The sequence below is a fragment of the Peromyscus maniculatus genome, chromosome 10 (assembly GCF_049852395.1).
Source record: "Peromyscus maniculatus bairdii isolate BWxNUB_F1_BW_parent chromosome 10, HU_Pman_BW_mat_3.1, whole genome shotgun sequence".
Classification (NCBI taxonomy): domain Eukaryota; kingdom Metazoa; phylum Chordata; class Mammalia; order Rodentia; family Cricetidae; genus Peromyscus; species Peromyscus maniculatus.
Genome location: NC_134861.1, coordinates 96,212,071 through 96,227,165, shown reverse-complemented (window position 1 = coordinate 96,227,165; position 15,095 = coordinate 96,212,071). Strand labels below are relative to the sequence as shown.

Here is a 15,095-nt window from a genome sequence, read left to right as displayed (position 1 = left end):
CGTGGTTCCGATGACCCTTTTTTCCTGCACTGTGATTTAATCGGGGTGTCCTGCCACAGCCATGGAAAGCCAAGTCACAGGTCAGCCTTGGGGAGGTGACTAGGAGAAGGAAACTAGGCAGAAAGCTGGCATTCAGGCATGGGTGAGGTAAATGAAAATCTCATGGTTTCCACTTTCTGATGGTCAGGGGAACTAAGCTGAGTTCTCTGTCTGAGGAGACCAGTGCACCCCACTAAAGCAGGGCACAGACTGAAGCTCCCCAAATGTCAAAAGCAGGACAGCAATTATCCTGTTGTTTTTTTCTCCTGGCTTGTTTATGTGTATGGGTGTGTTGTCTGTGCCTGCCGCCCCTGGAGTCTGGCGGTCAGAGGACGACAGCAGGTAACTCGGAAGAGTTACAGATGACTGTGAACGGCCATGTGGGTCCTCGGAACCAAACTCCAGGCTTCAGCTGAGCCATCTGGACCCTTACATTGGCTTTACTGTGGGTATTTTTTTTCTGCTCCAATTCATTGTGGGTTGCAGTTCACACTTATTTGCAAGTTCTGCATCCACGAGGTTAATTTATTTTTATGTCTCTCCATGTGTAACTCCACCCTGGAGCTGGAGTTCCAGGCAGTTGTAAGCCGCCCCAATGTTGGTACTGGGAACCAGACCTGGGACCTCTGGAAGAACAGTATATAGTCTTAACTGCTGACACCTCTCTAGCAGCCATGAGGTCATTTTGCATTCCACTACATACACTTTTGTCTACAAGGACATATTTTGGCAAGCTTCCCACAAGGCATTCCTTTTTTTCCTATTCCTTTGAACATCTGTTTGTTATCACAGTACTTCTCCCTCCAATTTATCATTTGTTTTTCTTTTTAAATGATGTTTTCTACTATAAACAATGTTACAATTATTTATCATGATGATTCTATAAAAATATTCTCTTACAGGAGTTGGAATAAATTCTTTAAAAGTCAAAATGCTAGGTAAGAGAGTACTGCATTTCTTCACGGCTTTAATGACATTAAAACAACAACAACAACAACAACAAAGCACATTCAAGAATCAGCAATATGCAAAAACCTGTATTTCAATGGTATTTTTAATTGTCTTCCTGGGAGATCAAACTAATTTACTGTCCTTTCCTCCTCTCTGTCCAATAGAGAGCACTCCACTTCCTGGATGTCTGCTGTGATTAGGGATGAAGCTATTTTCATATTTTTTAAAGAGTGTGTGCGTCCAAGGAGGCAAGAAGAGGGGTTACTCCCCAAAGCTGGAGTTACAGAGTTACAGCATGGCAGAGCTCCATGAGTTCAAGTCCCGTCTGGCCTACACAGCAAGTCGCAGCCCTCTAGGGGCTACATAGTGAGACCTTCTTCTCTCAAGAGCAAGACAAAGAAATAAAAAAGAATTTCCTAATACCCTTGGTTTGATATTATTTGAAATATTTTCATTATATTTTATTTAACAATTTATGTGTGTTTGCACACATGCCACGGTACACAAGTGGGAGCACGCTTCAGGAGTCAGTTCTCTCCTTCCACCACGTGAGTGCCAGGGATTGAACTCAGGTCCTCAGGCTTTGCAGCAACCACCTTTATCCACTGAGCCATCTTGCCGACCCTGGTTTCATTTGCTTATTAATGAAAACTTAAAAATTTAAAAGTACAGAAAAATGGACAAAAATTAAAAAAAAAAAATACCCATAATGTTAGCAGGAGCCACCATTTCTGGCACATTCCTTTTAAACCCATTTTTTAAAATCATGGTTAAGAGCATGCTACACTTTTTTTCTTTTTGTGCAATAGTTATAAAGACCTTTTCTTATGTCAAGAGAATCTACTTGTAACAAACCTTGAAAAACATATTATGTTGGGTATGGTGGTGTATCTCTTTAATCCCAGAACTCAGGAAGCAGAGGCAGGTGGATATCTGTGAGTTTGAGGCCATCCTGGTCTACACAGTTTCAGGCCAATCAGAACTATATGCTAAAATCTTGTCTCAAAAAGATATTATCTATATTTAACCATGGTTCCATAATTTAATCGCTATTTTTATTTTAAAACAAAAATTGTTCATTTCATTAAAATAAAAAGAACAAAGTATTAAACACATGTTGAAAATTATTTACCTTTCATTGCTTATTTTTTCTTTACATTCTTCAAAGCCATTCACTGACTATAATGAAGAGAAAGAAAAGTCAAATTAGTTCACTGTAACAACACCAATCTCATAAAGCTTAATTTTTTTCTTTAATTACATTTATTCATTTCATGTTACACATAGTTTGCTTGTATGTGTGCATGCTGGATGCCCCTGGTCAGAGGAGGGCATCAGATCCCCTGGATCTGGAGTGATGGAGAGTTGTGGTCGAGAATCGAAGCTGGCCCTTTAGTAAGAACAGCCAATGCTCTTAACCACTGAGCCATCCTTCCAGCACCACGCTTCATTTTTTTTCTGTGAATTACTTTTTATTTTTATTTTTATTTATTTTTTTTTAATTTTTTTTTTTGGTTTTTCGAGACAGGGTTTCTCTGTGTAGCTTTGCGCCTTTTCCTGGAACTCACTTGGTAGCCCAGGCTGGCCTCGAACTCACAGAGATCCGCCTGCCTCTGCCTCCCGAGTGCTGGGATTAAAGGCGTGCGCCACCAACGCCCGGCTTGTGAATTACTTTTTATGTTGGCAATGTTATCATTCTCACATTACATACATACACGGCATTCAAGTCACACACAGAAAAGTGGCTGAGGCATCTTCAGCGCCCATGAAGTTTTGTTGGCTAATAGTAAGTACTTTCTTTGCTTACCCTTAGCTCAAGTAATTCTTTTTAAGGAAAGATTTACTTTATTTTAATTATGTGTGTGTGCCTGTGCTGTGTACAGGTACCTGTGAGGGCTGTAAGAGGGTGTCAGATCCCCTAGAACTGGAGTTACAGGGGTTTTGAGTTTTCCAAAATAGGTTCTGGGGACTGAATTTGGGTCTTAACTGCTGAACTATCTTTGTAGCTTAAGTAGAAAATGATTCCAAAGTACACATCTCATCTATTCAGGAAGTGTTAATTTATTAATACAGATGGTCTGGCCCCAAGTATTTGGTTTTAAGCATTATGTGTGTGTGCATTGCACGTAAGGTGTTCGTGTGAGTCTGTGAATGTGTGCACATGTGTCTGCATTGTATGTAGGTGTATGTGTGGTCGTGTGAATGTGTGCACAGGTGTGTGCATTGTATGTAGGTGTATGTGTGGTCGTGTGAATGTGTGCACAGGTGTGTGCACTGTAGTGGATATATGTGTGGGTGGGTGAATGTGTGCATCGTATGTAGGTATTTGTATGAATGTGTGCATGTGTGTGTCATCATGCATGTAGAAGGTAGAGGCTGATGTCCCGTCTTCCTTGGTTGCTTTCTACCTTGTTTTGAGACAGGCTCCCAGGATCCAGAGCCCATATTCAGCAAGGGTGCTGTCCAGTGAGCTCCAGGGATGTGAGGATGTGTTTCCCTCCCTCTCTAGGGCAGATCTGCAATACTTATGAGTACAGGTTCTCTCCGACCCCTAGCACCAGGGTTACAGGAGTGTGCTGCTGTGCCCTGCTATTACCAGGCACTGGGATCTGAATGCAGGCCCCTGCACATGCGTCTTAGACACTTTATCAACATCTGCCCAGCTCTCAGCAACACTCTCAGAGCAGAATTTCCAGGATTCATTTGCACTTTGGGAAAATGAATTACAAAACATTTTTGTGATAATTAGTAGAATATTCTCTTCCTGTGAATCTGAATTTTTAGATTAATCCCAGATAATTTCACATGCTAATTTCCTGAATTTTATAATCATTTTTAACTGGCTGCCTGCCTTGTCTCCCACTGAAAAAGTTAACTTATTTTACAGAACCATGTTTAATTTGAGTGATTATAGAGAGAATTTTAATTTTAGAGTTTACTATTAAAGAACAAGAAATGAACTTTTCATGTCCTTGGTATAGTTTCGGTTTATATAATGTAGGTCTTATACATTTTTGGATGATTTTATGCATGGAACACATATTTATTTTATGAATACAATTTCACAACTTGTTAGATATAATCTGATTAACATACACAAGTACGTAGAGAGAAATGCGTCCCCCACAATTCTGTAAGTTGAAGTCCTAACCCCCGCTGAGGCTGTGTGTGCAGATGGCGCCTCAGAGTGATCATTAGAGTAAGCAAGGTCACAGGCATGTGAAAGTCACGGGCGAGGTAGGGTCAAAGGTGTGGTAAGGTCACAGGTGTGGGCCTCCAGATAAAAAAAAAACTGGTATTTTACAAGAGGAACAACATACACCAGGCAGGGAGCTGATTGATACAGAGAAAGGACACAGCCAAGATTGTAGTTTGTTCACAAGCCAGAGAGACGGAGTCAGAACCCAGTGGTGGTGGTGCACTGGCCTTCGGAACTAAGAGAAAATAACCTTGTTGTGTAAGCCGCTCCAAAGACACAAACAGGCTCCAACTCCAGCGCCTGTCCTGTGAAAGGCTTGGGTAGGGAAGACACAAGGAAAATGGTGGGACCTGCCATGTGGTCACTCAGATGAGCCACTTGGGTTTGTTTGTTTGTTTGTTTGTTTGTTTGTTTTTTGTTTTTCGAGACAGGGTTTCTCTGTGTAGTTTTGAGCCTTTCCTGGATCTCGCTCTGTAGACCAGGCTGGCCTTGAACTCACAGAGATCTACCTGCCTCTGACTCCCGAGTGCTAGGATTAAAGGTGTGCGCCACCACCACCCGGCTGAGTTTTTTAAAATGAATTCTGTCTTGTGAGAGTTATTTTATAGTACAGACATGGGAATCTTTGCTGTATTGTTGTTTTATAAAAACAAAACAAAGAACTCCCAAGTAGATGGCTGGTTTAATCTGTCATGGTGTATCCATACAACAGAATATTAGAAAGAATGAGGCAAATTTGTATGCACTCATATAGAAAGTGGGAAGGAACAATTGTTAAATGAAAATAAGATTTCTGACAATATGGTAAGATGTATATTAAAAAATGACATGGGCCTTTCTCATGCTACCCAGGTATCAGCTCTGTTGACCTTGGACCTGCCCACTCTTGGAAAGAAGGGTTGCTGTCATAGCATGATAGTAGGGTAGATAGGAATACAAGTGCTGTGGGATGTTCTGTAGGTCCTGTGGGAGCCCATTCTCAGGTTCTTTGTGGCTTTACCCAGCAGGTCCGTATAAAGGATGATTAGGACCATGGGCCTGAGTGCAGGTGTTTGAGATGGTCTGCACTTGGCTGTGCTGGGGGATGGTCTGTATGCTCTGATTGGTTAATAAATAAAACCTGATCGGCCGTGGCTAGGCAGGATAAAAGGACAGAAAGGCAGAAGGAGACGCAGCAGCCGCCGCAATGACCAGAGAGGCTGCAGCCGCTGCCATGACAAGTTTTACTAATAACGACCTGTGGTAGTCTGAATGAAATGTCCCCCACAATCTTGGACATTTAGACACTTGGTCACCAGCTGGTGGTTCTATGTGGGAAGACTTAGGAGGTGTGGCCTTGCTGGAGGATGGATGTCACTGGAGGCAACTTTTAGAGTTTAAAGACTGCCATTTTTAGTTTGTTCTGCTTTCTGCTTGAGGTTTGAGATGGGAGCCCTCAAGCTTCCTGCTCTAGCCACCACGCCTGCTGCCGGTTGACATGATCCCCTCCATGACTGACTCTTAGCCCCTGGGACCAGAAGCCCAAATAAACCCTTCTGTAAGTTGTCTTGGTCATGATGTTTTTTCACAGCAGTGGAAAAGATGCACATGACAAGATTAAACAGGAACTTCACATCAATAAATAGTTACACATTTAAAGTAACTTTCCAATGAAAATATATCCTAAAATCAATATAGTAAAGTCTTCTGACATAAACATTTGTTATTATAGTTCATTATAGTGAAGGGCAAAAATAATATGCTTTTTTCTCTTTTTTTAAGAGAAAAGAAATTTTAGGTGACAATTTTTAAATGGGAGGCGAAGCTCTAAAAGAGACTTTGAACATCCCTAGTCAGTTTTAAAATATTGTAGTGAAAATATAATTCCATTGCTATGACTTACAAGAGTCCTGAAACCTTTCAAAGAGCCTGTGGTATAACTACTAATATGATGACAGTATAAAAGAATGTCTCAGATAAACCCTCTAGAGAATAGTGTGTGTTGAGACAGTCAATGTTTATAGAATTTTTATGTACTAAGAAAAACAGAAGCCACAGCTTCTTGGTATCCACACACATCTGTAAGTAACAGTGAAATAACCCGTGTGTCTGAGTGGCATTTAAGTACATAGACGGGGGTTGACAAGAGTCTAAGTCAGCAGTTTTGACTCGCTGCTTCTCGCCTTTCCTCATTCCTTCCCTCTCTCTCCTTTCAACTGAGAAATGATTCAGAGTTTGCTGGGTCAGACACCACTGGGATGTAATAAAGTAACACTGCCTTCCTCCACCCCCAGCCACTGCCGCTGCTTTCCCTCGGGGTGAAGACAGAACTCTGGCGAAGTGCAGTACCCCAGGCTACTCCTGCAGGTACAGTTCTCACCTCGGGGACATCCTCAGCTAACGGAGAACCATCACAGTCTGTGTCTGCTCCTCCTTCTTCTGGTGTCTCCCCGTTTGTCCTCCGCGTACCTGGGAGAGAAGCACATAGGTCAAGAGAACTAAGAAACGCACTGAGGCAGTGAAAAGTTTTCATTTACTCACTAAAGGCGGTGTAAATAGACCACACGAGCGCGCTGACTGGGAAAGCGGAGAGTAAGTGGTAGGACACACAGTATAGAATAGTGGTTAAATTTACCTGTGAAATGGGCACGCTTTAACACTGGCTTATTGTCAACTGCAGGAGATGTTTAGACTAATATATTTATAAATAAAAGCTATGATACGTACTTTTGATGATACTCTTCCTTTTTAGACAAGAGTCTCATTAAGTCCAGGCTGGCCTTGAACTTGCTATGTGGCTGAAGATGACAGGGAACTTCTAATCTCCCTGCCTCCATATCCCAAGTGCTGGGACTATAGGTGTGTATCACCATGCATGGTTTATATGGTGCTGGGCATTGAATGTAGGGCTTCATGCATACTAGGCAAGCACTCTACCCACAGCTACATGTACGCCTCCAATAATGCATTCTAAGTCTCATTAGTGAGGGAACTCACCCACAAACCAACAAGGAAAAGACAATACATTTTATTCTATTTCTGAAAATACTGTCTAGAAATTGCGGAAGTATTGCTAATATCATTCAGTTTTACTCAACAACTTTCCCCCACACATGTGCTTGAATTCCTGGGCACACTGATTTATTCATCTGGTTCACTGACCTGGAAAATAGGCCCCTTTGGTGGCATTAGTCTGGTTTAAGAGATTCTGGGCTTCTTCATCCACAACATCTAGCAAGGATTGGATAACTTCAGCTTCTTGAGGATCATCATAGATGTCATCATCCTGGGAATCAGATTCTTGAAAAACAGGAGTTTATTTTAAAAGTACTGAGAAAGGGACAGTCTCAGTCCTAAATACCAGTATCTCCTTGGAAGGACAGACATGGTGACCTAGTCCTTTTCCTCTACAAGTATGCTGACTGTTGTGATGAGGAACCACACAAATGCAGCTTAGGGGCAAAAAACAAAGGCAGATATTGGAAATATATACCTTTTCATGAAAAATTAACAATCTGATGCTCATTTCATAAAATTAATGTCAAATCATTCATTAATGAAAAAAATAAAGTTGTTATCTTCTCAAGATTAAGGATACAGCAGGCCCAATAAAATACTCTCAATATAAAATTTATAAGGCATTGGTAGTCTATGAAGGCTGCTCACAGCATGCAGGAAACATCAATCGCAGTAACTGTCTTTTCAACCTCCCAAGTCATTTTAGAGCCAAGAGCGAATACCGGACATCTGCACATTATACAACCAACAATGCCAGTTTTATAGTCTCTTATTCTTTCATTTCTCCCAACAACCTTCCCTTTCAAAGCTGTGTTAGCATGGGAGGTGACAGGAGGGATTACTGAACTTTTAGATCATTTACAGTAACTGGATGGCTTATTTGAAAACTACCTTTGGTTTCGGTCCGGTCCGTTAAGTCCCTCATCTGAGAAGATGAGCATTTTCCTCTAGGGCACACAGCTTCAGCTACTTCTTCCCCATTAACCTGAAGGACAAGAGCACAGCAGACCACCAGATTACTATTTTCTTAACTTCTGGGACTGGAGAAGACCTGACCATGGCTCCTCCCCTCTTCCTGCCGAGTACAAACTCTTATTAGATCTTTGCACTTTGCATCTGTGTTACTAGAAAGTATCTGTGGATTGAAGTGTGCAAAGTGGATGGGGTTCCCATCATCGAACACAGCTGAAATTGTGTTATTTCTTAAATGTATTAGACTACACAAAGCTCTTATTTGAGGCATATTTTGAGGTTTGTCCTCTAAAGAACATTTTAGAAAAGTTTAATAGGATTACAAAGTCCTAAAAGTTAAGAAAAAGGAATACAATTACTTTGGTTCTCCCTTCTTCCTCCCTCCCTCCCTCCTTCTTAGACAGGGTCTTGCTATGCAGCACAGGGAGGCTCCAGCTCTTAATGCTGGAGTTCTATGTACGCAGCACTGCTCTTAGACAAAAGACAATCCACTTTTTAATTACTCATCAGCGCATCACATGGATGCATGCTCCAATTTGGTGGCTTGACATTGGTTAGGTGTAAAGACTCTGCAGTACAGTTTAGCGCTCTTGTGAATTTAAGGACAGAACAATGGACTGTAACTATGGAGTCACTATACATCACTGAACTGCAGGCAACACTCTTGTGCAGCTGAAGGACTACAGCACAGCGTGGAAGGACAATGAGGCGCCATGGGTTCAGTGCTAGAGCATTTGCACAGCTGGGCTCAATCCCCAGCACAGCTGGGCTAGAGACACTGTTTCTGGGTTAGGGATGGGGCAGGTGCTCACTTCTCCTCTCATGCTGGGACCATGTCTGGTGCAGACCAGGGCAGGCCCTGTGCATGCTGCCACAGTCTCTGAGTTTATGTGTGTCGATCTCACCTAGGACTAAATGGTCTAAGGTCTCTCATTCTCTGCACATTGTCCAGCTGTGGGTCTCTGTGTTGGTTCCCATCTACTGCAGGAGGAAGCTTCTCTGATGATGGCTGAGGAAAAACTGACCTATGAGTATTTTATAATGTTGTCAGGAGTCACTTTATGGTCATGTTCCTTTAGCAGAAAAATGATCTTTGTTTTTTCCCTAAGTCCCTGGCCTATCCGGTCTCCAGTTATATGTCCAATTGATAACTACTCACAAACAAAAAATTGGTTCACTCCAACAGTCTCACAGGGGATACAAAGCACTCTTAAGGGTAGGTCCAATGCCCAGCAGTAGATGGCCAACACAAAATCAAGTCGATGGCATCTGTGGAGGTTCTTTGTCTCAAAGGTTTACTACAGGGCTTTTAAAGATTTTATTGTATTTTTTTATTTTATCTCACAGGTCATTTTTGTATACATTATGGCTTCTAGTGTTGTGTTTTTAAAGGATTCCAGTGTATGTGGATATGTATCTCTGCGTCTACATGTGTATTTTGTGCTTTTTCTTTTTGGTTTTTCGAGACAGGGTCTCTCTGTGTAGCTTTGGTGCCTGTCCTGGATCTCACTCTGTAGACCAGGCTGGCCTCGAACTCACAGAGATCCATCTGCTCTGCTTCCTGAGTGCTGGGATTAAAGGCATGCGCCACCACCGCCTGGCAATTTCATGCTTTTTCTTTGGCTCGTTCTTCTGTTTGATTGTTTTGTCCTATTCTGGCTTGTTCTGTTTTTGCTTTATCATATTTCATTACTATTCTTTAGATGCCTGTTTGTTTTCCACTGAGAGACAGAAAGGATTGGATTCTGATAGGAGAGAAGGTGGCGTTGATCTCAGAGGAGTTGGGGGAGGGGAACCATGGTAAAAATATGTTTTATGGAAAATAATCTCTGTTCAATTAAAGAAAAAAATTAAAAAAGACAGGAAAAAACGTAGATATGGATAAACTGATAAAATTAACTGACTAAATCACAGTGTGTACTGTGGCTCACTCTGGAGCCCTAACTCTTCTTATGAAGCTGTTAGATATGACAGAACTACATCTCATAAGCTGGTCATGTAGCACCCACAGCATCAATGGCTGTGAAATCCCATTTTCCATGAGAAATCAAGGTCTGGACATTAGTGTTCAAGCAAGAATGTTGTCAAGGAGACTTCCTGAAGATCTGAATTCTGACAGAAATGTTGGCACCCACAATAATAAAGACCCTATGTTTCCAGGGTTTGAAGTTAATTCAGTAGAAACGCCACACTTCTTTGTCAACACGCTGACACTTAAGAAGGAAGCAAACCCTCCCCAGCACGAGGAACATTGGAAAGCCGTGAAAATTCGGTGGCTTCCGCTTTGTGAGGCTGAAGATCTGGACCACCAGGAAAGCAGCTCAGCTACAGCACAATGCAAACAACACACACAAAACGCCACTTTTGTGCTACAGTCATTTCTGCCTTAACACAGCTCCCACTGCTGCGTGCTCCAGGACTCACTACGTAAAATGTGTGCCATGACATGATGTGGTGTCAGAAAGGTGCAGATGGGCTTCTGTTCACTATACAAAATTTCTTCTTGAAAACCCAGCTCATGTCCAGAATTATGTTGAGATGGTATGATTTCTTCTTTTTTTTGGATAACTAAAGGAAAGTCTTTTAAATGGGTAGACATGCCTTTTATACTACTCAAGCAGACATCTGACTAGTAAAGGTGTGACTCGACTCATGGGGTGAGTGTAGTTTAAAACAGTCCAATAGAATAAAAATCCAGCTGTGCTGCTTTCAGAAAAATCACATAACATGGACAGAAGAAAACAAAGAATAAACACTACCCAAACTGAGGGGTACACAAGTACACTTAGAGAGGGCATGAAGTGGAACTCACACAGCATCTAAAGCTTTGCCAAATGACAGTTCTGTGCCAATCCTAAGTGGTTTAAGATCTCATTTTATTATCTGGAAAACACTACTTAAGTCTTTCAAAACAAGCAAGTCTGTTTCTTTGGCTAATACTGTTGCTCCTTACCAGGGCCATAGGTTTAGCCTTCTCAGGCTACTGGTGGCTAATATTAATCTCAGAGAGCGACTCTGCTGTTGTTAATTACACACTTCTCTTCCTACAGTCCAAGAGACAAGTGAAGGGACTGTGTACATTAACCAAACATCCTGATGCTAATATTACCTAGTCAAGCCATTAGCCATGAGAGCCAATGTACCAAAGGGCGCAGGCTTGAAGGCTCTGCATTTTGAGTTTACTTAGCAAGGCCTTAGTTCATCACAATAGACTCCCACTGTGAGCACATGTGTCTTAACAACATTTAATTACAACATCAATTTGGCATGAAGCATAAGCACATTGGTTATTAAAAGTAAGTAAGACATGAAAGGAGTTTGTTTTTCTTGCCTTGGAGAAGGAATTCTTAGGTGTGAGAGCAGGACGGCCACAAGGCTGCGTACTGGTATGGCCTGAAAGGAACAGCACAGAGTGGTATGTCAGACAACTGAAATTACAAGAGCGACATGGAAATTACCCAAGATACATAACTCCGAGGATACAAGTCAACTAAAAATTCTGATACAGGGCCAGTGAGATGGATCCAGAGGGTGAGTGCTTGTCACCGAGACTGGAACCACCTGGGCTGATGAGATCCAACACCTGCAGGCTGTCCTTTGATCCCCATTCACGCACAATGGCATCAGTGTGTGTGTGTGTGTGTGTGTGTGTGCGCGCGCGCGCGCGCGCACTACGCAAATAAACAAATGCGAATAAGTTCAGATAATTCTGATCCATATGAAATAAAGAAACCCCGTATTTCTAAGGATGTTATTTTTAATTACACACGAAAAAGGTCAGAATACAAATGCTACAAGCCAAGTAAGTAGAATAAAATATAAAATGGTTTTACTTAAAAACAAACAAACAAAAAAACCACGTCCAAATTCTTTTTTGAGACAGGGTCTCCCATGGCACAGACTGGCCTCCAACTTGGTATATACTCAGAATGCCCCTGAGCGCTTCATCCTCCTGCCTCATCTCTCAAGTGCTGGGATTACAGGTGTGCACCACCACACCACAGGGAAGGGAACCAAATCCCTCTTCTTGTGATATAGGACTCTCAGCTACTGTTCCAGCACCACATCTGCCTACATGCTACCATGTCCCACCATGATGATAATGGACTGAACCTCTGAACTATAACTGAGCCACCCCAATTAAATATTTTTCCTTTATAGGAGTTGCCATGGTCATGGTGTCTCTTCACAGCAATAGAAACCCTGACTAAGACAGTGGGCTTGGGCAAAGTTAGCAAGCTTCTCAGTGCCTCAGTTTCTCTTTCACTTTGCATTGCTATGAAGCAATACAACAGTACTTTTAGAATGATCTGTTTATAATGAGGATTAAAGTACTTACAGGCAGGCTTCATCTAAATGAGCTTTACAGACAACGGCCACTACAGCTCTTCCACTGCTTGTCATTATGTTACCAGGTGAGGTAGATACTTGTGTGCACACCGATGAACCCACAGTGTGCAGGTGGGTCCCTAGCCCAGGAGACATTCTGTTGATGTCTGTATAAATTACACACCTCATTAGAACCTCACTAGGTTGACACTAGTAATAGTTTACTGATGGGAAATGGAGGCTTAGATAAGCATCAGGGGACTTTCTGAGGACACACCGACTTTTCAGATCCACTGGATATACACTTCTGCTCTGATATTTTTCTAATATATATTGAGTTTCAGAACTGTTATCACTGAAATAGAGTATTTTCACTTAGATCCTGTAAAACATTCTAGAAAGTTAAGAAAAAAGTTTAGTGATAGTATCCAACTTGCTATCCAGAAGAAAGTCACCTCTCCATAAGCCCTGTTAAAGTAAATGTGTCTGTCATACCGTTGGCTTTGGTGAGCTTGGGTGCTGGAATGGCAGGTCTTGTTGAACTAGGCACCACCGGACAACCATCTCTGTAGAACACACAAAGAAAGAACAGTTACAAAGGTTTCAGAAGCTTTACTTTAGGGCTGAGTCTAGGCACGCTGCCAAGTGTGGACAGGATCTAATGAAATTCTTCATGTGTGTCTGTAACTCAGTGCTCCCACGGTAAGATGAAAGATAGACTCAGGATAATCCAATGATCTTGGAAACTTGCAGGCCAGCCTGATGTATGCATCAGTGAACAAGAACCTCTCTCCAACGAAGTGAAGAGTGAGATCTACACTATGTGTCTTAGTCAGGGTTTCTACTGCTGTGAAGAGACACCATGACCATGACGACTCTTAGAAAGGAAAACATTTAATTGGGTGGCTTACAGTTTCAGAGGTTTAGTCCCTTATCATCATGGTGGGACATGGCAGCATGCAGGCAGACATGGTGCTGGAGAGGTAGCTGAGAGTTCTACATCTTGCAGGCAACAGGAAATGGTCTGTCACACTGGTCATGGCTTGAGCATATATGAGACCTCAAAGTCTGTCTCTACAGTGACACACTTCCTCCAACAAGACCACACCTCCTAATAGAGCCACCCCCTTTGGGGGCCATTTTCCTCCAAACCATCACACTATGTGAGGTGTGTACCCACTTCTCCCCCACCCTCTCCTCACAAAGGTTAAAAAAAAGAAAAGAAAATGAAGGATGGCTTTTTTCTTTTCTGTTCTCCATTTCCTTAAGACTTAGTCCGGGCTGGCCTCAAGTTTGTTCTGCAAGGGTATACGAACCACCAATCTTCTTGCTTCTGGTTCCCAAGTGCAGGGGTTATAGGTACGGACCACCATGCTCAGCAAGTACCACTGTCCTTATTACTGTTGTTATTGACAGAGCTGGAGACTGAACTGCATCTCCACTGAGAATTAACTCCTCCACATAATCTTTCTTCAGGTTTGAGTTCAGCACTTCATCCTAGTGCTCATCCCACTTGGGAACATGGTAACTGAGCTGACTGCACAACTTAACTCTGTGGACAGGTCAAAGGAAGTTTACCAAATTTTTATATACAGACCCCTTGGTATGAATATGCTTTTCTTTTAGATTAGGGTAAAAAAAAGAACCCCAAAAACCTTTGTTCTAAGAATCACCCAAGTCGGGCGGTGGTGGTGCACGCCTTTAATCCCAGCACTCTGGAGGCAGAGGCAGGTGGATCTCTGTGAGTTCGAGGCCAGCCTGGTCTCCAAAGTGAGTTCCAGGAAAGGCGCAAAGCTACACAGAGAAACCCTGTCTCGAAACAAACAAACAAACAAACAAAAAAGAATCACCCAATGAACAGTACTACCCACGGTCAAGAGCAGCCACAAGTGAGCAAGCACACTGGGAATAGGGTTAGCAGACCAGCGTGCTAACACTCAAGGATACCTAAGGAGCACTATGATAGCAGATGCATGATACCACACACTCTCAGCACACCTGTATGCTCCTGCTGGGCTGCTTAAGATTGCAAGGTCTTTACACCTTGGACATAGGTTATTTCTCAAGGTTCTGTTTGCAAGGAGCAGCCCTTTCAGCAAACCAGCCCAACCAAACCCTCTACATAGGCTGCTATGAAGTGCGGGGTTCCTCAGCTTCCTGAGGTCACTTTGGTAATAACCCTCACTGCGATAGAACCTCTGCTGTGGTCTCCATCAGACCCACACACACTTTTCTAGGGCCTCGGGACAAACGTGGAATCCACACCACGCTCATGCTCCTTGCTGTGCTGTTAGCAATAAAAGTCCTTTTATTTCTCAAGGCACATCTGCTGGAATCCATGAAATAACAATAGCCAGGGTCACCAGCTTGCAATTAACTAGGGTAAATTCTACCCCCATTATAGCTCCTGACATATACAGTCACCACAAATGTCCACCCATCCATCATTGCTTCTACTACTTGTCATGGACTATGACGGTGACAGTGCAGAGCTGAAGGAGAACATGGAGGGCATTACTACGACGTCCGTTGAGACAGCAGCTAAGACAGAGGTAGAAAGGGAACAGAACGTCACTCCAGGACAGACTGACGAGTGCTCCCTGATTCT

The 15,095-nt window shown here is 42.5% G+C and overlaps 1 protein-coding gene across 7 annotated transcripts in view; it reads right to left on the bottom strand.

The window, feature by feature from the left end:
- Ptpn13 (protein tyrosine phosphatase non-receptor type 13) overlaps nt 1-15,095 on the bottom strand; it is a 175,653-nt gene that overhangs the window by 12,564 nt on the left and 147,994 nt on the right. For all 7 annotated transcript variants that reach the window (XM_076546808.1, XM_076546807.1, XM_076546810.1 and 4 more), the window contains 6 exons: nt 12,983-13,053; nt 11,490-11,551; nt 8,078-8,171; nt 7,331-7,468; nt 6,549-6,637; nt 2,123-2,169 (listed from right to left, as the gene is read on the bottom strand). In XM_076546808.1, coding sequence (XP_076402923.1) covers nt 2,123-2,169; nt 6,549-6,637; nt 7,331-7,468; nt 8,078-8,171; nt 11,490-11,551; nt 12,983-13,053 — 501 coding nt within the window. The remainder of the gene's footprint in view (nt 1-2,122; nt 2,170-6,548; nt 6,638-7,330; nt 7,469-8,077; nt 8,172-11,489; nt 11,552-12,982; nt 13,054-15,095) is intronic.